Source organism: Sylvia atricapilla, chromosome 3 (assembly GCF_009819655.1).
Source record: "Sylvia atricapilla isolate bSylAtr1 chromosome 3, bSylAtr1.pri, whole genome shotgun sequence".
Classification (NCBI taxonomy): domain Eukaryota; kingdom Metazoa; phylum Chordata; class Aves; order Passeriformes; family Sylviidae; genus Sylvia; species Sylvia atricapilla.
The window spans coordinates 58,129,444-58,154,673 of record NC_089142.1 but is presented as its reverse complement, the minus strand read 5'-3'; the positions used below and the strand labels follow the sequence as shown (position 1 = coordinate 58,154,673).

At 36.8% G+C, this 25,230-nt stretch overlaps 1 protein-coding gene across 1 annotated transcript in view; it reads right to left on the bottom strand.

Moving 5' to 3' along the window:
- Positions 1-25,230, bottom strand: part of ESR1 (estrogen receptor 1) — a 158,848-nt gene that overhangs the window by 21,862 nt on the left and 111,756 nt on the right. Inside the window, 1 exon segment of the mRNA XM_066315490.1 lies at positions 24,012-24,347. Coding sequence (XP_066171587.1) covers positions 24,012-24,347 — 336 coding nt within the window.

Genomic DNA, 25,230 nt, shown 5'->3' with positions numbered 1-25,230 from the left:
CATTTCAAATAAACTACAGAGCAAATTCTGACCTTTGCACAATCAATATTCATCAATGAAACACCTGGTTTTATTCCCACTGGACTAAAGAACAGAGAGTAAGTAAGTACTTTTTAAGACATGAACACAGGTCCTCCCTGTGTGTATTTCATGCAAGAGATTGAATTATTATCTGTTTTGAATTCTCGCTTTCTTGAATGTTATTCTTCAATCCAAAGATATAACCAAAGTGGAAGTTTCGTAGCACAATTTATTAGATCTTGCATAAGTTATTCTTTAAAATTAGAATGAGAACTTCCTAAAATAAAATATGCAGAAGTTGCCTTAAAATAGATCTTATTTATCTTTCACTCAGTGTTACAAGTTAAACCCATTATTGAATCCTTGGAATAATTTTGGTGGGTAATTGCAATGATTTATACCAATTTTCAGAATACAGAAAACATGATAAACTGTGTTACCAGCCCTAAACTGGCAGGGATTTTCCTTCTGTGTTGTGTCCACTCTGAAGGTATATACTGAGTCAGTTTTGAGGAATACACCTGACATACACTTGAGTATTACATTGAGAAAAAGGAACAAAAAAGACACATATTTTTAAAGTTAAATGATGCACTAAGAAATATATTTTTCAAATAAGAAAGAGGTAGAGAATAAACAAAATACAGTTCACAATAACTTAGAAAATGCTGTTAAGTTTGGTAAAAGAGTTGTTGATATAATTATATTTAATGAAAATATCTGAGAGAGCTAATAAATCTATTTGTAAGAAATAATCCAAAAAAAGGAAACAGCTTTGAGATATTTTGAAATAAAACCCACCTATCAATCATTAGAATTTAGGCAGTTGCAGTGCCTGCTGTTTTTATGGATGTGGTAACAATAGAGGAAATAAATAATGCCTTTTTCCTGTACCTTTCCTTTATTACCAAGCACAAAAATATATTTTCAGACTTCAAAGACTGATGAAATGGCACTTGCCTGAGTCACCAAGTAGGTTGAACAATAGAGCTGAAACTTAAAAGAGCAACATTCTTAACTACAAAGCATTGGTTACAGCACTCAAGCAAAAAACTGGCAGAAAGAAAATGTCTGTATATGGAGAACAAGTAATAAACACCAGATTTATTATTAAGTATTTATTATTAAATATTGCCTTAAAATGACAATACATAATAATTGCCTTGATGGCTTTTTAAGTGACATTGTAAATTTACTATCTTGCTGTTGATAAAACTAGATAGTTTGTTTAGATAAAACTAAACATCTTCCCCAGAGAAGCTGTGGATCCCCATTCCTGGAAGTGTTCAATGGCAGGGTGGAAGGGATTTGGAATAACCTGGTCTAATGGAAGTTGTCCCTACCCATGAGAACTTGGAGGAACTAGGTGATCTCTACGGTCCCTTGCAACCCAACCCATTTGATGATTCCATAAAATAATAGATTTGATGAAACAAAGTTCTGTAAAATAAGTGACACTATAAAACCATGAAACACATTAACTGAATGAAAATATTCTAAATTTCGTATTTCAGTATGCCAAAAGAGTAATGAACTGAAATGAAGTATTTCTAAAGGAAGGACATATAGTTTACTTCTTTACCATAGACAACTTTTAATGATGACATGGAAAAGACAGAAAGTCATAGTTCAGATGTGGGAAACATCTAATGAAGACAATGAACTTTATTAAAAGGCAGGGAAACTCTGAGAGCATAAGAAAATTGAATTACCTTGGTGTTACCTGAATCTGATAACCATCCTGCAAGTGGGATGAGAAGCTAGACAGAATGGTAGAGAATAATCAAAATAATAAAGCATTGAAAAAGTTGCCCTCTGGTGAGGAGCAAGAGGAATTTAGTTAAGCTTTTTGTGAAGCTAGTCTAGAGGGGTTGAAGGACTGCAGTGGATAAATATCCAAAGAAAAAGAGAATAGCATTACAAAAGATAATGGCATAACGGAGAGAAGCCCATGCTGACAGCTAGACTGGCATCAAGTCAGACTACAAATTAGGGAGCATTGTTAACAACAAGAGTAGTTATTACCTAAGCATCACATTAAATTTCCTTGAATTTGCAGCATTAATCAAGATCTAATGTTTTTTTAAGACAATACTCTTGTTCAAGAAAGTTAACTCAGAATAATATAACAGAAGGTTAAATTAAATTATGAATAATTCATTAGTCAGTTCATCATGTAGAGGATATTGCACTTTAGTGTTGCTGAAATTATGTGTAGATGCGTATATAATTCTCAAATTTCAGTACTCTTTTAATGCTGGAACGTTTATAAAATTATTCAGACTATATTTTAATTCTAAAGTTTTGATTACTGTGCTTTATGTAAGAAGACAGACATTCACTTCATTGCTGTTAAATTAATTAATTGCAGTTTGGATATAACCTACATCTCACTCCATATACGAGAATGACGAATTTCATGATTGTATATCAATCAATATCCAAAACCTAGATTGCCACTAGTACATCCTATCTAACATGTATCCTATGTTTGGCAGGAGAAAGATGCTTGGAGAATAAAAGCCATGCCTAGACTGTTCTTCTTTTTTTCAAATACAGATAAATTAACAGCACATCCGAGTAATTGTAAACAAACATAATGAATGTACCACAAATTCTTGTAGGAATATGGAAATCTGAACTTCTGAAAATCCAGAATGATCTTCAGCCTAATCAGCTAGAAGAAAGGGGGAAATAAACTTGTGTGTGGAACACAAAACTGTAATGCTCACACTAAACTGTTGTCCTTTCTAGGAAAGCAGTGCTAGGAAATATGTGCTGCATGTTTAACAATAAGACATGAATCTCTCTCTTTCAGACCATAAGACACTCCAAAGCAGGAGTGGGTCCATGGAGCAAAAGCTATTAAAAACCCTGTTTTGACGAGCATAACATTAGGTTTGGGAATCAAAAATTGCATGATACCACCAACCTTAAAAAAAAGGAAGGCAGTAACTACTTACAAAACAAATAAGCAAATATATTTGTAGCCTGGGAGTTTGGGCAACACAAGGACTACTGGAAATAGTATTTCATAAAGCATATACCCTTGAGAAGAGTGGTTTATACATTAAGTTGTCTGATTGCAGTAAGGAACTGCATAATAATGCCCAGATGATTTTCATTTATTGCTAATGTAGCACACATTATGCACCCTTCAGTTCCCTGAAATAACCACTACCAACACATGTATATCTATATATGTGTGTCAAATTTTACCAATCATTTTGAAACTAATAAATTCATGACTTACCTTAGTGATTTGTGACCAAATAAGTAGCTACTCATTTTATGAGAAACAATTTCCACAGCAATTACCATTCTCTGAGACCCAATATCCAGTGTCATTGCCAATTCAATCCTTCAACAGGAAGTCCTCAACTGGGCACGTAGTAACATTTGAGGATCATTATCATAATTTTGCAGTTTCTGCTAATAAGACACAACTACAGGGTGTCCAGACTGCTCAAAATCAGTTAAGTAAACATGAAAAAAAATTATAAAGGAACCCTTCTTTTTACATGCCATCTAACTCTAATCCAACCTATACATTTATACTATATCTCCTAATTACCATGATGTGTACCTTGATGAATTTTTCCAAGAAAATAAACATTGTGTCATAAAGAATGAGTCTGTCTTCAGATGCTTTGAAGAAAAGTAAAGTAAAAGCAATAAATAGTTTTAAGAACAATAGCAAACCTCCATCTATCAAAGTATCCCATTGACACAAATTGATATCAGCTCTTTATGGCAAAAAATACAGGAGAAAAAGTATGCTTTACAGGAAGTTTCCTCGTGTTCCATAGGTGTGCAGCTCAGACTTGCAGAGCTGGAAATGGTCTTTTTTGTGATTGACATCCCTTAACATTACTCCCTCCAAGTTTCTCCAGGTGCTTTCTGACCGACTTGGCATTTAATATGTACTTCAGATATGTTTAATATACTCTAAAGCCGTAGTCTCCAGCAAGAGCTTTCGTACTGTCATTTAACACTAGGTAAATCACAACCTCCTGTTGTTCTGAAATAAGCAAACATCTCTCTCTGACTATAACTTGACACATCTAATTATCATATTGTAAGATTCCATCATTCTCTAGGTCATCCTCTCACTTCTTTTCTCCAAATATTTTAAGTATATTCAGCTCACTCCTTAGATGAAAGTTATTCCATTCACCTTTGAAACAATGCTGTCCTTCTTGGAGCATTTTCCTGTTCAGCTATATCCTTTTAGAGACAGTAAGACAAGGACTGCAGACTGTTTCAGTCTACCCTTATCTTCATCATATTATTCAACTTAATAATATCTGTAATTCTTATCCCTATTGTTCATACCATTTTTTCCCAGAAAATTTATGAATATGTTGAGCAATAAAGTTTTAAATGTCCTGCCAGCTCATCTACTATGTCATTAACTTAATAGCAACAGAAATTTTTATAATACCTCCTATGGCAAAAAACAGGATGCTAAACTCTACCAAAAAAGTTGTGGAATATCAGAACACTTAAATTTTGTGTCTTAAATGTTTCCAGGCAGACCACTGGTTTTTTTCTGTCTTAATGTAGTTTTTTGAAAAGAGGCAACAACTAGTGAAAAAGGCTAGTTTTACAATTCAATACAGTACTTCAGTCATGAGACAGTCATGTAGCAGATCACATTTGGAACAGAACACTAATTGGGTTGGCAATGACACTAGGAAAGTAGTCGTGGGTGCTGCAACCTAATTGCTAGCAACCATTCAATGAAGCAACGAAATAAAGAGAGGCTTGTGTAGAGAAAAATACCGAAGTAGATGAAAGGCAAAAACAGCAAAATAATTCCTGTGGCAAGTTCTGTTCTCAAAAATATAGCCATAGTGAGGAAAAACATCAGTTCTCCTAACCTAAAGCATTCTGAAGGACCAATACCTCAGTCATCCCTTTTTGATCAAGTGGTGAAATCTGTGTCTGTTTTAATGCCATGAGCTTGGTACCCAGCCTCTCCACTCTAAACAGTGTGGTGAGACTGCACGTATGCATTTATCTAGCACCTAAGATGGCATTCTGTTCTGAAATTGCGTGGATAACTCAGCCTCTTCAACCTTTAAGGCTGAGCCCTGAGACTTCTTAGTAAAGAGGTGGCTAAAACCCACACCTCGACTATAGCCCTGTCTGTACACAACAACAGAAGAGCAAGACAAATTCCGAGGCCAAGGGAATCAGACAACCACAAACACTGTTTTCTTTGAGCTTCAGTATTCACACAGCTATTTCTATAATGCTACTCATTCCTAATCCTTTCCACAGATCTTCAAACCAAAATTATAGGACACTTTGATTAAGTTCTCCCTCCTAAGGGCTCTTACAGTATGACATGGACATATTGGTTTAATTGTTTACACAACATCAGTGTTTTAAACCAAGACTTATTTTGAAGACCAAAGATGAAAGATCTCTAAACCTCAACATTTTCTATCCAAATATTTTGCTAGAAGAGTAGTCTTGTTATTTAATTTTTTTTTTAATTATACCGCTTTTGTTTCTGTAAATGTGGTCAGAAAAAAAATTAACTACAATTTACTGAGCTCCTGGGAGGAAATCTGAAAGGCAAATACAGAGCAAGTGGCACAGTTGTAAGAGTCTCTAACTACTTTTTCTGCTCTTTCACAATTTTCTATATTTATCTGCGTGCATAATTATAGTATAGCAGCACACCAATCCAAACTTACACACTGTCTCGTCTGAGTCTGAATAGCCTATCAGAAATTAAATTTCTTGAGATCAAAGAGAACAGCATCTAGTCGTAATTACTGCTAATTCCTTTTGAAAATTGTACTTCTCATTTTTCCATTTTCAGATGTAATGGTCTTAAAAGTCTTTCCGAAAAAATAAAAATTACAATTTAGAGGTATTAACTTAACATCGGTTACGAGTGTTTGGGGTTTTGGACAAAATCCCTCAGAGTCAGAAGGAAGATGAGGCCCCGTTTTCAGAGTCTGTATTCATACTGAAAGTCAAGATCAAGCAAGCTTTTGCTCTTCACTTCCAGTGGAGATTTCCATCCTCCCTGAGCTGGCCTTAGGAAAGCTGCCTAACAGTTTGGCAGGTAGACCATCCAGCCAAATTCCCTACCTGACACAGGCCCTGGAGCAGGATGTTGCAGGGTTGTCACATTTGTCACTATTATTTCAGATCTCATTTCTAGGAGCTGGTCTGCTCTGCCTCCAATTAGAAGTTGCACTGTGATGGTTTTGAAATTAATTTCTCACGTAAATGAGAACCTTTTCAGCTCCTTTTCAAGAATGTGTAAAGTTATCATGACTTCACTCAATGCTTTGTGCTTGCACAAAAATTACATGCTTTTTCAGAGCTGTCCAGACCATATCTTTTCAGAACAAGAAGTCTAAAAAGTTCCTGAGGCCATTCCTGGTTCAAGTAGCAATTCCTTGTTCAGAACAGGAACCTGTCTTTCCCTCCTCAGGTACACTCCAGCCTAAAAAATGACCAAGTGCACCCTGCCTACATCAGATCTATTAAATAGTGTCCTATTTCCAGTTTTCTATGGCAGAGGAATCTTGTAAAGAAGTTAGGCAAGTAGAATTTTTCATACCCAAAGCAATACTTTGCATCAAGAACAATTAGAATTTAGAGCCATGGAAACACTTCAGAGGTAGTGACAGACAATTGCCACTGGTCAGACATGCAATCTTTTCTCCTTACAAACCCTTGCCACATTTTTATTAAATACTGATGCCTTGCCTGAGAGAAACCTGAGAATTCTCCATTCTCCAAAACCAGCTTGGCTGGCAATGCTCCTAGGGAGATGGACCATGTTCTGCCCAGGGACACTAAGCATGGGAGTCTCCCTTAGATGTGAAGTGCTCCTGTGAGTTTTGGAGACAGCAAGTTCTCTCTGAACAGCAGCACAAGCAAATTATTCTGTAGGATTTATCTGACTGCCTGAAGATCAGTCCTATGGTGGATGGTCAGGCTGTGTGTCCAAAGCTCAAGACTTCCTCCTTGGAGAGGAGAGAAGCTGTGTAGGGTTGTGGTTCAAGCTCATCCCTGAGTCAGGACACAAACGTACCCAGTGAAGCTGAGTGCTGTTGAGTCCTGACTGTCTCATACCTGTCACTGTGTCAGCCTTGACTTACACACAGGGAGTTTTCTGCAACGGTTTCACTTTGTTAACCAAAGATTATTCCAGAAAGTGCATTAGCAGTAACCATTTAACACAGATATGTTGAGGCCTTCCATCAGGGAACATAACAAAAGTAATTGGCACTCACATAGCACTTTACATTTTCAAAGGGCAGTAAAACCATTAAGTATTATTAAATGCATTTTATAGATAGAACACAGGGAGGTTAAGTGCCTTATCCAGGAGGAGGCAGGATTAGGACAGAGGTGTCTCAGGACACTCTGTCATCCTTTCAACCACAAAATTCTTTGAGTTGAAAACTCCTTGAGCCGAAGTAAAATTTCCACTTCTTGCAAATCAGAAAAGATAAAACCCAGAAGCAACTGAACTTTTCTCATAGAGAAAAAGGAAAAAAAGCTTTACGAAGTTAGATTTGGGGGAAAAATTGTTTAGAATGTGAGCAGAAAAGCTGGATGCAGGGAAGTACCCAAGTATTAACTTTAATCAGTCTCACAAATCTAGGCAAGGTAACAACCTGTACAAAACAAATTTTAGGCTTAAGTGTCCCTTAAGTTTTATGCAGTTGTAAAAGTTGTTAAAATAAAAATAAATCTCTCTAATAATAACTGTAAAAACAACTACTGTGTAAGATTATTTTTAGTGAAGGCTGCCTGCCAGTTTGCAAGTGAAAGCTTATCATACTTGTATTGTAAAGCAAGAAGGGAGATATACATATATTTTCTGTATAGAAAACAAGCTTTTCAACTAATCAATAAAAAGTGATGTTTATATTACATGGAAAATTTTTGCAGCACTATATAACAGTTATTTAAAGCATGTTAATGTTAATTCCTTCCTGGACTATAATCCAGATGTCTGAGACTCAGGGTACACTTTGACAACAGTAAGATGTTACTTTTTGGTTCTTTTACCAGTGAGAGCTGTGCCATTTCTCAGGAACTTCAGGCTTGCAAATAAAAGACACAGAACACTGTCTGCTTATTGAGAATGGAACAGCAGCTGTTCCCTGTGATTCTGAGTGTAGGAGCAGCCCATCAGCTGCATGTGAAGGCTTTTCTTTGAAGGTTGTCCTCTGAATTTTTCCCTGGACAGGTGAAGAAAGACGCTACACAGAATTTATCAGCTGCTGACTAAAATAATGGTAGGAGGTAATACATCTTTTATTTATGGTCTCTGCAACATTTAGTTACATTATATTAAGCCTATATTGGTACTCAGACCAGTCACAAGTAGTTTGGAGGGTTTTTTGGGGATTTGTCTTTTTTTTTTTAAAAGGTCACAACTACGCAAAATGTTTTCCATCAAAAGCAGATGCGGCTAAAATAATTTCTGGTGCTGATTATGCATTCTTAACTGACTTTTATGAACTCAAAAGACAGACTCATAAATACAAGCTGTCCTCTCTACTTCATTTTTTTCCCCTCCTCCCCTTCCCCACCCAACTAGGGCTGCCACTGTGATGGTCTCTTCAGCTGGTTTAATTGTTCAGACCATTGACAAAATAACCTGTCAAGAAGGAGGAGCATGAAAGTGACCCATGGGCAGTTAGGGAGCACCAACCACCTTGGAGAGTTTACACTTTGTGTAAATTTGCCCTGAGATCTGAGGTCATATCCAGCATGACTTGGATTTTCTTTTTGTCTGTTTAGTTGCATCCAAGACAGTGTGAGGTTTTCAGCATTTGTTTGACCTTCTTACTAAAGTACCAGGCTATGCTCCAATCACAACCTAAACCAAATGGAAGTGATGGTTTTGTGGCTGTCAAAAAAAATCATTCAAGGCAAAAGGTCTCATTAAGCAATCACTCTTGGAACAACCTCTTTAAGCAACCACAGTTTTCAAGTAAACATATAATCTGGAGCAAGGGGGGAAAGGAGACAGACCGAGGTTAGAATCTTTCAGAGGTTTTTAAATGACCCCAGAATGCCCCTGCAAGTTTTCAAATGGTTGATTCAATACACAATTACTGGAGGATAATTTTAAAATCAAAGATCAAAGACTACCCAGTTGTTTTTCCTCCTTTGCAGAGTGCACCTACATGCTTTTACTACAACCTCTTACTGCTTTTACCAGCACTCTGTTTGGGAAAGGCACTTTGGATGAGGCAGTGCCCTAACAGTGTCAGTGAGAGCAGCAAGCCAAGGAGTGCTTCACATAGAGCTGGCTGGAGCTGGCTTAGGCAGCACCGCATGCCCAGCCTTCACTGCAGCACCAGGAGACAGACCTTGCTCAAGGAAGAGGCTCTGGAAAACCCCAGGGTGGATAAAGGCAATGCAGATATGTCATATGGTCAAATGGTCACAGACGGGACAGGACAGGGATGGCAAATGAACAAAACTAGGTTAAAGGGAGTCTGGAGAGCTATTGTACCACAAGCAGCTCATTTCTACTGCTCTGCACCTCATTTTTTCCACAAATGTTAGGGTGTAAAAATATCTCCATTTTTTTATCCTTTTTGTTCCTTTAATTATAAGAGCTATATGAAAGACTAAAAGGTTATCATAACAAAATCAAGAACATTTTAAAAATATATAAAATTAGATTTGCAAGATAACACAACCAATGGCCAGCTTCAGCCATTCTTCTAAACTAATATTAGTTATTCAGGCTGAAATAAAGGATTAACCCCATTCTTTCTGACTGACCCTAAAATACTGGTTTTATACTTTGATTTACAATATTCTGTTTAATTCTTTAAGAATTAAAGATGTTAAATGTTACAATTAAATGTTTGACTTTAAATCTTTATATGGAATATCTATATATTCCATGTCTGGAAGCTTTAGAAGTGTCACATTTTAATTTAACAATTTTTGATGGCAAAAATTTTCACCTGATGGAACTGGGACAGCTAAGATTTCCCCTTCTTCATTCATAAAATCTGGTGAATGAGGCACTAAGCTTTTTTCTCCATAGTCTCTCTCACTACTGTGCTCCCCACTGAACCCATTAGCATTCATTGCAGCAGCATCTGGAATTAGCAGAAATGATGATTGTTTTGCAACCCAAGGAAAAGAGGGGGAAACTGTCAAGTTTGTAGTGAACTAGAAGATTAAAACTGCTTCAAGACTGCAAATAGAAATTTCTCAGAACATAGTGTGCTGTACCCAAGAAATGAGGCATAACTTCAGAGTTCATGGTCTGGTCATTCTTTTTAGTCACTAGGATATAAAACTAGCTTGACTAATGCACCTGCATCAATTTTTTTTTCCTTCAGATTGTTCACTTTTGAAGTATGATTTCTGCCTATTGCACTTATATGTGAGTAATAGAAACTATATATATGTGTACTTTAGCATCCATTACATTGCCTGGTACCTACATCAAAAGAGAAACACAAGCACATAAAAATGAAATCCCAATTGTTTCTTTCCTCCTATTCCTTTCACCCCTACATGACTGGTTTTGAATATAACCCAATCTCCAAAAAATTGTACAAGAAATTGTGAGGATACATCAAAGAGAAGAAAGACAGCAAAATTAATTGCCGCAATTTCCTTTAACCACTACAACAAGAAGACTGTTTCAGCAGCTGTGTGGGAGTGTCATCATAAGACAGAGCACAGGAGTACTTTACAGGGAAAGCAAGACAGTGGAATGCAGCTGGCAATTTGTATTAATCTTCTTGTCTGGGGAGACCTAATAAGTTATCAAGCAGCATGTTTCCAGAAAATACATCGTTGTTTCAGGCCCCTTTTCTTGCACTCTCCTTCAATGGGTAACAAACCCATGGCACCCTCAGGAGAACAGTGACCTTGACTCAAGCTCCCATACTGCCTGCTGAGATATACATGCTGAGCCTAGAGCTGCTTGGGAGCACTCTGACACAGCGTTTTACATTGGAAAGTGACAGCTGACATGTTTAAAATGCTCTGGGTAACGTCAGATTTCACAAAATTAAAACAAACAAGTTAAAAGAAGCTGGTTTCTATCTGGAAACACAGCCTCCTTCTCAACACCTCATCTTAGTTTTCAGCACTCTATCAGGCACCTATTCCTACTCAACATTGAAAAAAGTATCTAAACTTCTGGAAATATAGGACTCTTTTCCCTAAAATTGTCTTTTTATTTTAAACAGGTGCCTGAAATATTTGAAATTTTATTGAAGTCTACCCTCCCACATAAAAAAAAAATTATTTCTCATAAAAAGCTTATTGTCTAGCAGAAAGTTTCAAAAATTTAATTTTGTATGAAGGGAGAAAATTTATTTTTACTGTTTCTATCTGCCATGAAACAGAGAAACTAATTATTTACACAACTCTGGTGGAGACATCTGGAAAATTTTGGAACAGTGTACAAGCTCATCCAAAATGACCGGACCTACAAATTCTGTTTATCATCCTTTGATAGTACTGGAAAATTGCATGGAATCCCAGTGCATTAAAAAATATCACTGTAATACTTTCTAAGAAGTGCAATAGCAGAAATTAAAGATTAGAAGAAAAATATGTAACTTAAAATTCAAAAAGGTTCCCCTGGAATTATAATTTGATGTTTTTTCTAACTTGTAAAAAAAGTGATAGTTTTCATCTTTCTTATTTCAGAGACATTTTGATTTATTTTGTTTTTCTGTTTTCTTTCACATGCATATGAAATGCAAACTTGACAAACTCCTTATGGATGAGAATAAAACTTTGGCTTGGATAAGGAAACAGAACCACTTCACACGGTTCAGACATAGTCTAGGAGACTATTTATGAATAGCATCACCATACTGATCCTTGAACACAGTTTGGATCAGATCAAGAAGATTTCTTTCAGGCTGAAGTCTCCTATCCTCAGAGGCAGAAGAGCTGTGCTAGGTGTAGGAGCCTCAGTGCAGCAAATATCCCCTGATTGTTACCCAAATAGTGTTGCCCACTTTTGATGATATCCAGAAGGTTATGGGCTCCTGTTACTCGCTTCTACAGCTCATATATGTTTATTTTCTCCCTTGGCTACATGGCTGCCAAGAGGAGAGTTACCAGGATGAGAGGAAGTCATGCAGTGACCACAGTATCAACACAACCAAAGTAGATCACACAGAACCGATGTTGCACCCTGATGGTAAAAGGCAAACTTCTAAACAACTGAACAAGAGACAGAAAATAGGAAGCAACAATGTGGTGGAACCTTGTCAAGAGGACACAGCATTCTAACTTTCATTATCCTAAATATATTTATTAATGATCTGACAGGCCAAGAAAGCAATGATGCAGCAAAATATAAAGATGACAGAAAGTAATTTAACTTAATCAGAACAATTAAATAAGGAATTTCAGAGATACTCAGAGAAATTAGTCACCTCCTAACTGTTTGTGCTAAGCATGGAATCAACCTAATTTTTTAAGCATTTTTAGGCTGAATTTTTGCAGAGATAGACAATCAAAATAGGGACTGAAGAAGAGGGATGAACTTGGAAATTCAAGAAAAGAGGGGAAAAAATCTTAATATTATTGTCTTACAGATACACAAAATAAGGGTAATTCTGAGTGTAAATTAAAACATCTACAAACACATTTAAATATAGTCCTACTCTGATTAAACATGAAGTATTAGGGAGCTGCTCAGAGACTCGAAAGCCAAGACTCTGAGGGTCCAAGAGGATGGCAAATTGTTCAGAAGGGGGAAAACAGCTCATCAGTGTTATAGTGAACTACTTCTGACATCCCATTAGTAAATAATTTCAGTCATCCCCCAACACAAGCTACTCCACATTATTTGTAAATAAAATAGCTCATGGAAAGTTGGTAACAGTTATTCAGTGTCAGCTGAAGGAAAGCAGATTTGGACTCATCAGCCCGTAGTGATGGATTTTTATCAAAACCTCTCAGAAGCCCTATTACTGATAAATAAGGCACAAAAAAGTTCATCTGGAGTCTAAAGAAAAGAGCACTCTGACTGCACAGTCTGCTGAAAAAAGGCAGTAAAGGAAATGTATTTGTGTTGCCCGGCACTGTCTCATTCAAATGTTCAAAGGTGTGTCTGTTTAAACACTTGATTAGAAGAGTCCTCTTAAAAAAAAAAAAAAAAAAAAAAAAAAAAAAAAAAAAAAAAAAGCCAAACCAAAACACCAAAACCACCAAAAAACCACAGCAACAGCAACAACAACAAAAATCAACAACTAAAAAAGCCCCAAAAAACAACCAAACCAACAAACCAAGAGGACAAGAACAAAATTAATAAAATCCGGAAAAAAGCCCCTCAAAAAACTTAAAGTACCATGTAAAAATCTACAAATTATAAACCATGTTTTTTGAGAATAGATGCATACTGACAAGGCATAAAACAGGATCATAATGAGCAGTATAAAAGAAATAGCAGATTTAATTAATATTTGTGCCTGTAGGCTAAGAATTTTCAAACTGGCAGGGGGGTGGGGTGGAGGGTTGGTTCACAACAGGGATATTTAATGTGCTTCATAGATTTCCCATGCAGCAGATAAACTCCTGAGACACCAAGTGTAGGAATGGATTCACTGTGGCACATTGTAAGAGTTCTACGTAATTGACGCAGGAAGGCATTGGCACACAGTCAGTGTTACCCTCTGGTAAAGAAACATTCTTCCCAACAGGTTCAGCATAAAGGAACGTAACCCAACATGTTTACCTGGGGGGAAAAAAGTGCATTTGGTATCCATCTTGGAGCCAGTGATCCTCCATAACTGTGCTTCTATGAATACCAAGTGGGAAAAAAAATTAAGTCACAAGTTGTTAATTATGCTGGATTTTCACGGGCAGCTCTTCTGCATCAGCTCAGAACCACTCCGTGTATACTGGTTTTAAACTGTGTGAGATGTGAACCAATGAATACCAGTGCTTAATCCCATATTCACAAATAAAGTATACTAGAACCTTCCTTTTCCACAAATATTGCAAAATCACACCCTTCAGAAGACTTAGAGTCAACTGTTGATTCCAAAATGCTGCCACATGCTTCTGTCACTTCAGGTCACTATTTACTAGCTGTGCAGTGAAAACTTGGCCCAAAGAACTTCCAGAAGAATTTACTGCCTTCCTGGAAGAGAAAGACAGAAAACAACTTCCAGAAAATCAAAAGAATTGGCAACAATCCAGACAGTCTTTGCCTCCTGGGAAGTAAAGCATCTTGTACCCCAGGGATGGAAGCCAACAAAAGACCCTCTATGAACAAGGATGCATCTTGAGTTAGGGGGTGCTACCTCCTACTCACGAGTCTCCAACCCCTTACAGCTATGGCACAGCATTACAGTTTATGCTGCAGATTAAGCAGGAACATGCAAAGTAGGAGCTAAACTCGTCTTTAAGCAAACAGGATAAAGTCTTTAAATGGTGCCAGGAACAAGAAGATTCCTGCCCTTTGTACAGGAGGGACTGCATAAAAATAAAGAGAAATTAAATTAGAAGAAGGCTTGCTGTAGAGTTGTATATTACTACTGGCAGTATAGATACATGAATATTTCTTTCTACCACCATCACATTAATACTTGCCTATTCATCTCTGATATAGTCACCTCTCCATTCCAATTGCCTCAAATATTTTGCCATGAACTGAACTGGGGATCAAATTATTGGCAACCCAGAACACACCCCAAAAAAATTCATTTTTAACCCAGATAAATCCTTGTACTTGCACAGCCATCCCAAGACAGGGAGAAACAGAAAGGTAGGAACTGCTCTAGCCAAGCACTACAACTGGAATAAATACTTGTGAAATTACAATCTCTCAGAGTGCATCCCTACAAATGGTACTCATAAGAAATACTACCTATGTTGCACTCAAGGGAGGTTAATGAAATAGGCCAGACATGCAGTATTAATACATTACTTGATATTATATAGCAATAATGAAATTTTAGCTCTATTCCAGTTTTAATACAATGATCACACACAGTCAGACTGTTCAAGGTTTTAGTAAACACCTGGCTCTCATGCCAGCAGCCTGTACAGCCACTTCTCTATTTGCAGCCATGTTTTCTGAGGGACAGCAGCTGTTGCAGAAGATGCTTCATTAGACTATTGATAAGAATTAATATTCTCTAGGAACATTTTAATTAGCCTACCCTACCACTTTCCCTATCTTTGTGAATCAAAGTAAAATTAGATTTCTAAAATTCTGGTTTTCCAAATCAACCTAACCACTTCAGAATATAATTTCATAGGGAACACAAAACATTTAGCCCATAAGGAAGATTTTGAATGGTACTTTTCCCCTCATCTGTATGTTAACCTTGATTCTTGCTCTTAAGACTTCCTACTGGATTTGGTTCCAAACCAAAAATCTCAAGCTGCAGAGAAATAAATAACTGAAAATTTTGACATGAATTTTCTTTTTCTGAGCTCAGTCTGTTCACAAGGAACACCAGATACCTGTGAGAATCTCTGGGTACCTCTGATAGACTAAGCAGTGCCCCTCTCTGGTGGGCAAAGGGAACAGGAATCTGAATCAAAGACAAGATCTTGATTCCTCTCTTCTGTTTCCAGGTCTCCTCAAGAGGCTTAAGAAGCTTTAGGTCTAGACCCAGAGTCTAAGCACAGTGATAAATATTTCACCTCTATCTCCCTGCTCCAGACTGTGGCAGAGGGAGACATTTCTTAAAAGCAACAGAACTTTACAGAAGGAACAGAAGGAAATAGTTCATTATGGACACTCTTAGCTGAGCACAAACTCCTGGAGGAACAAGACAATTGCAGATTTCTCATCTCCCATTCCACTGTGGGATATTCTTTATCTTGCTTACACTAGTTTAAATTCACAGCAGTCCATAACTAGCACGCAGACAAAACAACATACTCTTTCCACACATAGTTCATTTCCCGGAGAGATAATCAAAGAAAACAAATGAGCTGGTAACAGATGTGTCATATAATGCACCACTGCAGCAATACAGACAGGGTAAGAGCCCATCCAGAAGTCATCTGCAATAAATCTTTCCTAATTATTTCTATGTAACTTAAAAACTCCTATATATCTAACATGAGATTTTAGAGAGTGACTCACTTGAACAGAAAACTAATACAAATGATATTAAAATGACCTCTAAAGTGGAATTACAGTTGATTGTGCTCAGAGACGTAGTACTAGAGAGAACCTAAAAGAACTAGGCTGAAGTTATTAAACATCAAGTAAAAAGGGCCAATTTGTGTGAATTATGTGAACAAGAAACAATGGATATGTGCACATGCACATACATATCGCATCAGTGCTTTCCAACAATCGCATATTCTTTTTGTAAATTATTTTAAGAAATAAATAAATCAGGAGGGATCATTACTTACTGTTTACTTAGAGCAGAAATTAACGAGCGTTTCTTGGAAAGCTCCAGGGTTCAGCATAGCTGAAGACTCTAAGACAGATATGTTCATCCAAGAGTGTAAATTATTTATCAGCTAAAGAAAAATAGCAGGAAATGTTTTTATAAAATGATAATATCTTTTAGAAATAAGATATTACAGTTTAAGTATTTAATTTCATAAAGTTTTGGCTAAAAAATATGAAGATTATTACTGTGAATGCTCATTTTTGCATTTCCATTTGCCAAGACCAATAGAATTTCATCTTCAAACACTTACTATCAATTGAATTTGTATACTGTTGAATGTCCAATGAACTCCAACATATAAGTGGTTCTTGTTAAAAGAACGTTACTCCTTCTTACCTGCTTGGTGTCATTTTTCATGTGTCAATATATGTCAAACAGGTAAACAAGATTACTCACGGTCAGATAAATTTTGGTTACTGAAGATATTTTTTTGAGCTTGTTGAGAAGCCCCAAAATTCAAATCTTTGAAATTCAAATATTTCTTATTCTGAAAAGCCTGAATAGGATAAGCCTTGTGATGGCATTGTGGGTTTTGATTTTAAAACCACTGTTTTAATGGAACTATGCCTGTATATTATGTGGAGTAGCAATCTTAAAAAAATTTTTTGGCTATGCACTTGCATAACAGCATCAGCATCAGATGTACTCTTCAGAATCTCTCTCTTCTTCTGGAAAATGAAATAAAATCTGGAAAGCTACAGAATTAGTTTTAGGAGTTTGCAAAGAACCTGGTAAAAATAAACAAAAAAAATATTGAATGTTGCAGGATAAGTTTAGAAAACTCTCAAGGATATATTTATGAGCTCGCTCAAATATTCTCTGAAGAAATAATCTAAATGGATCCATAAAGAAATACTTTAAGTGATTCTCTAACTACTTTTCCTGTCCTAACTTTGTTTCCCTTGACTGAAATTTTATGCAAATACAATGGTGCAGTTTGAACACATTCTTTTAATGCCTGTTGCCAGGAAACTCCTGGGGAAAAACTGGGACATAAAGCTGGAACACTATGGCTTGGAAGATGAAATGGGAACGAATTGTGTATAAGTCACATCCTAAGGCTCTTCTTGTGGCAACAGAAGCAGGCAACAACCAGACCCTTCCACTCAGAAGAGCCCCTGAACAAATTACTGCCTTCAGCAGGAGCCCTAGCAATATGAATATTGCTCATTGGCTCATTGGCCAATACTATTGGCTCATCTGACTGATTCACAGAATCATTTTCCTCTGGCCCTTTTGTGTGTCTTCTTTACCTTTTCTCACTGTTGGAGTCTCCTTGTTGCCGGTCAGCTTGTCCTAATGTATTTCTCTCTCCTTCTATATCCCTAATTCCAATGATTCCCTAGAGCTTGAAAACCATTGCATTAGGATACCTCTTAAATTTCCAATATCAGAGTTGTAATTCAGACCTTGATATTTTTTTCTTCTGTTATAATTTTCTTCCAGTCTTCAGTTAGATAAACCATCTGTATTTTTGCTTTGTTTTATATTGCTTATATTCCTTTACAAGCACTTCTGCTGAATTGTTCCTTCTCAGCTTTGGCTTTTTCCTGTCTGACACAACCTCCTGGTGGAAATAACGTCTCCCTGTCCTTTAGAATCAGCACCTCCACCTCATCTCTCAACATTGTGTCTTATTGTCTCATTCTTTTCTCTCATCAGAAGTTCGGTACAGGAGGAAATATACCTCATCTTTTTTTTAAAAGCACTATAAGACAGTTCTAGAGATAACTAGAAAAGGAACTTGGAAGAGATGGGTTTTCTCATAGAGCACACAGAAGTTAGAGGAGGAGGACAGAAAGGAATGCTTTTTTGGTTTTACAAATATAGACAAGAAAACCTGAAGATGTTTCCCAGACTAAGAAAACACGGGATGGAAATCTTTAATTTCATATTCAAGGATTTTAATTCTGCTGCCTTCATAATTGTTCTGTTGAATGATATGTCTCAATCTTATGTTCAGATTCAAATGATGTTTACTTTAATCCACTATGTTTTATACTTATCTCCTACATTCATGATAATTAATTGAAATTTCACAGAAATTAAATTAGCAAAAAAGCAGCCATAAAGTAAGATCCGGACGCCTATGTTAATTTCTCTTTTGCTTACAAATTTACTTCCTCTGTTTTTCATCTAAGAAGCAGGGGAACAGAGAGTATCGCTTCAACAGATTAAACCAATAAGGAAAGGGGTGCGTTTTTTAATAACATTTTAGAAATCTCACTAGCAAGCCTGTTAGGCAAAGGAGAAGAGACTGTAAAACAGAACGTTTATTAAAATAATGCTGTTTTGAAAATGTCATTAAAAATTATTACAGGAATTGCAAGCCACTACTTTTTTTAAATAAGTGTAAATCATTGGCAGGAGGATCAGTACACTTAGAAGCTCTATAAACATTCCTACACCTAAATGGTTATAAACACATACCACTCTCATCTAAGACATCTTTTCTTTCACTGCAAGCTGACTAATTTTTTTTTCCAGATTTGGTGCCACTAAACTGCAGTCTCAAATTGTGGCTATTGGCCTTTTTACACACTGTTCCTGATTTAACAGAGCAGTTTAAAAGGTCAAATAGGAAAACAATATCTTAAGAAAATAGCAACCTCTGTGGCTTTGAAATAAAGAAAAAAAATACCCCACAACCTAGTGCCAAAATGTTTATCTCCTCGGTTCATGAAGCCGTAAAATAAGTACAGCACTGTGAATCATCTCAAAACTTCAAAGCCTGTATGCCCAGTGTACCATTTTAGGGCTATTAAGTTGTACAGCTACTGTACTTGTAGTAAATAGTTATACAAGATTTTAGCAGCACTGCCAAATATTTCACCCTTGCAACAAAATTTCCTTAAAGCTACACTCTTTACCATGAGCTCACTGCATAAGCTCGTAATGTCTCTTACCATCTCAAGAGATTCTGTACCAAAAATGTTTGGTTGATTACATGGAAAATGCCAGCTTCATTTGGAAAATACAGCATTCCACATAAGACAATAAACTAAATGCAAAGTAAGTAAATAATGAAATACAGTAAGTTAATTCATTTGACCTAACAGCATTTCTGTAGAAAAGCACAGTACTTTCTTTACAGATTTTGCTCATTTTATTAAAGACTATTCTGAATGTGGTACTATAACCCCGAGATGTTATTTAAACCAAGAACATAAGAAAGCATATCTTTCAGTAACATGTGATCCAGAAATGAACATTCATCTAGATTGAAACCTTGCCTACATGTGATTTTTAGTGATTTGTTCCAATTAAATAGTAAGTCTCAATTTACATGTAAAGTCTCGCCCACCAGAATCTGTTTGCACCCACCTGATGTGCAGCTGCCAGCTATCCCAGCTGGCTAGGGCAATCAAAAGGCACCATCAGTATCTTACAGAGGCCACCTGGAAGGACTGTAGCCTAAATCCCCAGTATACCATCTAAAGAGTAAGGCATCCTGAATTTTTTGTTTATGTCATAAGTCACTGTACAAGATTTTTGTTCATTTCATCGTCTAACCCCCCTTGTATTAGTGGCCAAGGTTTTGAAAAAATTAAAAAAAAAAAAAATTAAAACAAGCTTTTATGTTCTCGGCATAATACAAATTCCACTGTCGTAGGGGAACCTGGTTCTGACCTCAGAAAAAATCATGTTATATCTAGGTATTGAAGATATTTTTCTTTTCCCCTGAAACTGGTTAACACAACCAAGTTTGCAGAGCCAGTTTAAGCAAGTTTGAACTGATGCTGAATTAGTTGCAACAAACACTGAGATGAGTTATGACCTTCCCAGTCAGGGCATGTCTGCAAAGATACTCATCTCATTTTGAAGACTTTTCTAAGCATTTCTTTATAAAGGACTGGAAGGGATACTGATCAAGTTCACAGCCAATACAAAACTGGGAGGAGCTGCTGACTCCCTTGAGGGCAAGGGAAGCCCTGCAGAGAGACTTAAGCAAATTAGAGGGCTGGGCAATCACCAACCATAATATTTTCAACATGGGAAAGTGCTGATTCTGCACCTGGGACAGGCCAGTCCTGAGTGTACAGACAGGCTGGGGAATGAGATGCTGGAGAGCAGTGCCACAGGAAGGGACCTGGGGGTCCTGGTCAGTGGCAAGTTGAACATGAGCCAGCAGTGCCCTGGCAGCCAGGAGGGCCAACCCTGTCCTGGGGGGCATCAGGAACAGCAGCACAGCCGGGCAAGGGAGGGGATTGTCCCTCTCTGCTCTGAGCTGGAATGGCCTCACCTCCAGTGCTGGGGGCAGTTTTGGGTGCCACAATGTAACATTAAACTATTAGAGAGCATGCAAAGGAGGGCCGTGAGGATGGCGAAAGGCCAGGAGGGGAAGCTGTATGAGGAGCAGCTGAGGGCACTTGGTCTGTTCAGCCTCGGGAAGAGGAGACTGAAGAGAGACCTCACTGCAGTCTGCAACTTCTTCGTGAGGCCAGAGGAGGGGCAGACACTGATCTCTCTCTGTGGTGACAGGGCCCAGGGAATGGCCTGAAATTATGTCAGGCAAAGTTGAAGTTGGTATTAAAAAATGGCTCTTCACCAAGAAGGTAGCTGGGCACTGGAACAGTGGCACTGGAACAGGCTCCCCAGGGGAGTGGTCACAGCACCAGCCTGACAGAGCTCAAAAAGCATTTGGACAACACTCTCAGGCACAGGGTGTGACTCTTGGGGTTGATGCTGTGTAGGGCCAGGACTTGGACCCAATGGTCCTTGTGGGTCCTTTCCAAGATGGTATATCCTGTGATTCTGTCATCACTATGAAATATGATTTCAACTCAGCCACTCATAAAGACTTTGCTCCTTGATTTCCTACATCCTACATGTAGGTAAATTAACTTGCACAATCTTTCCAAGGCTTGACATGTGTGTGTAGGGGAAGCTGTTTCTTGCAACAGCTTTTTTCTATTGCTAAAATTTATATTCCTAGCATACATAATATTTTATGTATTTCTATTGACACTCACCTTTTAGGGGAAAAAATTTATTCTTACCCTTGATCCTGATGCTTGAAACCCTAGTAAATTAGCTGAAAAAATAACTGAGTGGATTTCCACAATGCTGTTACACCAAACACTTAACAGAGAAAAGTTATTCAGTCCCCTTGGTCATGCATAGCATATACAAAAATCCTCTCTGATGAGGCTTTATAGTATAATTTCTAATAATAATGGAGTAGTCAATGACAATTGACTACAATTCTGAGGGGATGAAAATGCAATTTATATTGTCAGACACATTTCCATTAATGTATACGTATTCCAAATATATTCCATCAGAAGGAAACTTTGACACAATCTTTGAAAGGTGATCAATACTTCTGAAATTTAATATCAGCAAGTAGGTACACCCAACCTTTCCTAGGGACCAAATAAGTGACTAAAAAGACATATATATTTAAGCATCTAGATCCAAATTTCTTACTCTCAGAAGCCCCAGTTGTAGAGGTAGGTAAAAAATTGGACATGATTTTTTTTAAATCAAAACTCTTTTATTTCTGCTTTTGTAGATGCATGCTGTACTCCAGGGCACAACATCAAGAACCAGCTAGGTATCCACCACTTTCAGAACCCCCAAACTCTTTTTTTTTCTCTGTCCTGACTTAGGTATAATTTTTGTTTTCCTTTGATATAATTACTTGTAGAGTGCTTAATTGATCAAACTACGGCAGGGAAAGGACTTTTTTTTTTTAGTTCTAGCCAAAGTTCAGCAGTTCTATAAAAAGCCTCACCTACTGGAGTACTTATTAATGGATATACATGGTCAAGTCACTGGGCTTGATTTCTCCTTAGGAGATATTTTCACAATTAATGTAAATTTAAATGTAAAATGCATTGGATATGCAGAGTTGATAACCTTATCCATTTGATTTTCTGGTGTTAGACACTTTCTTAAAATTTGGAGTTTATATTTGGTAAACCAGGCAATTTTGTGATTGTTGCCAGTTTGAATCATCTTGTGACAGGCCGTTCTGAATAAAAAACAGAACTTAGTTTTCTGACAATGTTACTTCATTTCTAAGCACATTTCCATTAATTACACTCTCAAAATCAAAAGTCATGGAAGTCAAACATTTCCAGTTGGACAACATAACAAATTTAGATTTTGGTATATTCATCTTGAATTTGAATTAATTTAACAGACTCAGACTAATTATATTTCTAAAAATCCATAGAAAGGTAGTTTGAATTTATTTGTTTTGATGACAGTGAATAACTTTAACACCGTGTACATAGGTTCCTTTTTCAAAAGCATTTTTGTAATGGCTTGATGCAAAACACACCTAAATTACAGCAGAACTGCCTTTGACTTGAACAGACTGTAGATCAGGCTTCAACCACCGTGACTTTGTCAAGAATAAAATTCTCAAGTGTTTTCTTATAAGATACGATGAGAAATGAAACACACACAGGTTCTCATTGATCATAGCTGGATCCCACAAAGTGACGTGTGAAAAGTGGCTGAAAGGGAACCCTTAAGGACTGGAAAAGACATGGTTATTGATTTACCAGGAACAGTCTTGCCAAGTTTAAATGAAGGAAAAAAGAAAAATGGCATAAACTGTGTGCAATTTTTTTGAGGTAATGCACTTTGTGGGTGAGAGTTGTGTTAATTGTCTCTAGCATCCCTTCCTAAAGCATCTACATGATTTTAATTAAATAAATGGCTACAGTAAAAACTTAAAACATCAGCAATACAGTGAATTATGAAGTATAAATTGCCGTGTATGCCAGTATTTTTACCAAGAAAAAACTATGAGATGTGCAATAAATGTCTTATAAATTTTTAGACCTTAACTTATGAAGAGTATTTGCATAAACTGAAACATTGAAAGGTGATGAACCTTAACTACAAAAGTACTCTCTCATTTCATTTATATTGCTTAACTGAACTACATGGACGAATACATAACATACAGTTGAAGAAAAATGTTACTTATTTTCCACAGTTCTGTAATTCCTTTTGGGAACAGAGGTAATCATGGTGCACCAAAAAAAAAATTATGCTAAAACTGTTATTCTGGATTTGTTTTTCAAATCCAAAATTCATGAAATATCTGTAATTCACAGTCAAAACTATAACCTGGAAATTAAATAAATCATAGTAATACTTATGGGCTTAGTACTGATATTGAATTTATGATTTACATTAAATATATGACAGTAACCCTTTTCTAAGAAGATCAAAATACTTAATATATTTTGATTAAATCAAATTTACTAGATTTGACCAACAATCTCTTTCAACCTTTACTTTTGCTGAGTTTTTTATGGAAAAAAAAGGATTTGCAAACACAAAACTGCCCAAGAGTCTGTAGAGTGTAGAAAATACGTATTCTTGAATAAATCTTTCCTCAAAAGTCACTTACATTGCACTATAGCATTTCATTGACCAATATAACATAAACTTTGTTTAACATTGTAAATTTTGTTAATGTATTTATACTTAAAAGAACAATTTGAATTAATAAGATTAGGTAGTCAGATAATCAGTATGTGGGGGTTTTTATTTGTTTGTGATCAGCAGGTTTTATAGTTGACTAGGGCTTTTTTTTTTCCTTACCTGGAACTCTCTTTGCCCAGTTGATCATGTGCACTAATTCTCTGTCTGCAAGGTTGGTCAACAGGGTCATCATAGAGGCTTCATTGAATGGTCTGTTTGGGTCATATTCAGAATAAACTAAAGGTGGCTCAGCTTCCAGCAAGGCACTGACCATCTGTTCCGCTGTCAGGGACAGGGCTGGGCTGTTCTTCTTGTTATGTTTAACCACAAGTGGACTTGTCCAAAGGGTGGGAGCTCGCAGCTCTGTTGAAGAAGCCTCTCCGTTCCTGGAATCCTGCTCCTCTCTTTGGCGTTTTTGTTTCATCACTCGCCCACCTCTGCGGTCTTTCCGGATTCCTAGAGACACACAAGGATATAATGAACTCCTTTCCTTGATCTTAAGTATTATATACACTTGGTTTCAGTCAACAACAGATGCTTTTGATAGACCCAGGCAGCATTGATCCTTCATTTATTTTCTGAAGACTTCTTCAGGAATCTTACACCAGTAGTAGGACAGAAAAACCATTTCTAAAAGTACAGTGTAGGCAATAGTGCACTCCTTCCTAAAACTGAGTTCACACAGAACTCTAGACTAGTGACGCTGTACATGTGCCTTTGCCCCACAAAAATAAGTTGATTATTGGGAATAAATAAATATTTCTTTGTAGCCCAAACTTCAAGGTATGTCCCAACCTCTAGCAGACCATTATTCTATAAATTATCAATGATAAATTAACGATGTTGGTGAGTCAGACAGAACACAGAAGTAGCTCTCAAAAACTATCAAGAATATTTTGATTAAGGTTACCAATTATTTCAATTAAACATCATCCTATTACTGAGCCTGTAATCTTCATAATTATATAAAAAATATGTAGGAAAATTCCCATTATAAGATGAGTTTATACAGCAATAAAGAATGCCATTTAAGTAGATAAACATAAGTATGAAAAGGAGAGATAATTGCAACCTCAGATTCTAATGTGAGAGAGCCTACTGTCAAAAGGCTGAAATAACCACAACAGAAACCATTACTGTCATTACTGCACATTTCTGCAATGTGCTTTGCACTGTATGACCCTGACCCCTAGGATATTATCAAGTCAGCCATACCAATTCAAACATAAGACCTTTGCAGTGGAAGAAAATCTCCCTTTGTGGAAAGGTTACAAGAAAAATATAATGATAAAACCCACGTGGACTCCAGCCATAAAGGAAAGGTTAAGTATGGATCTAA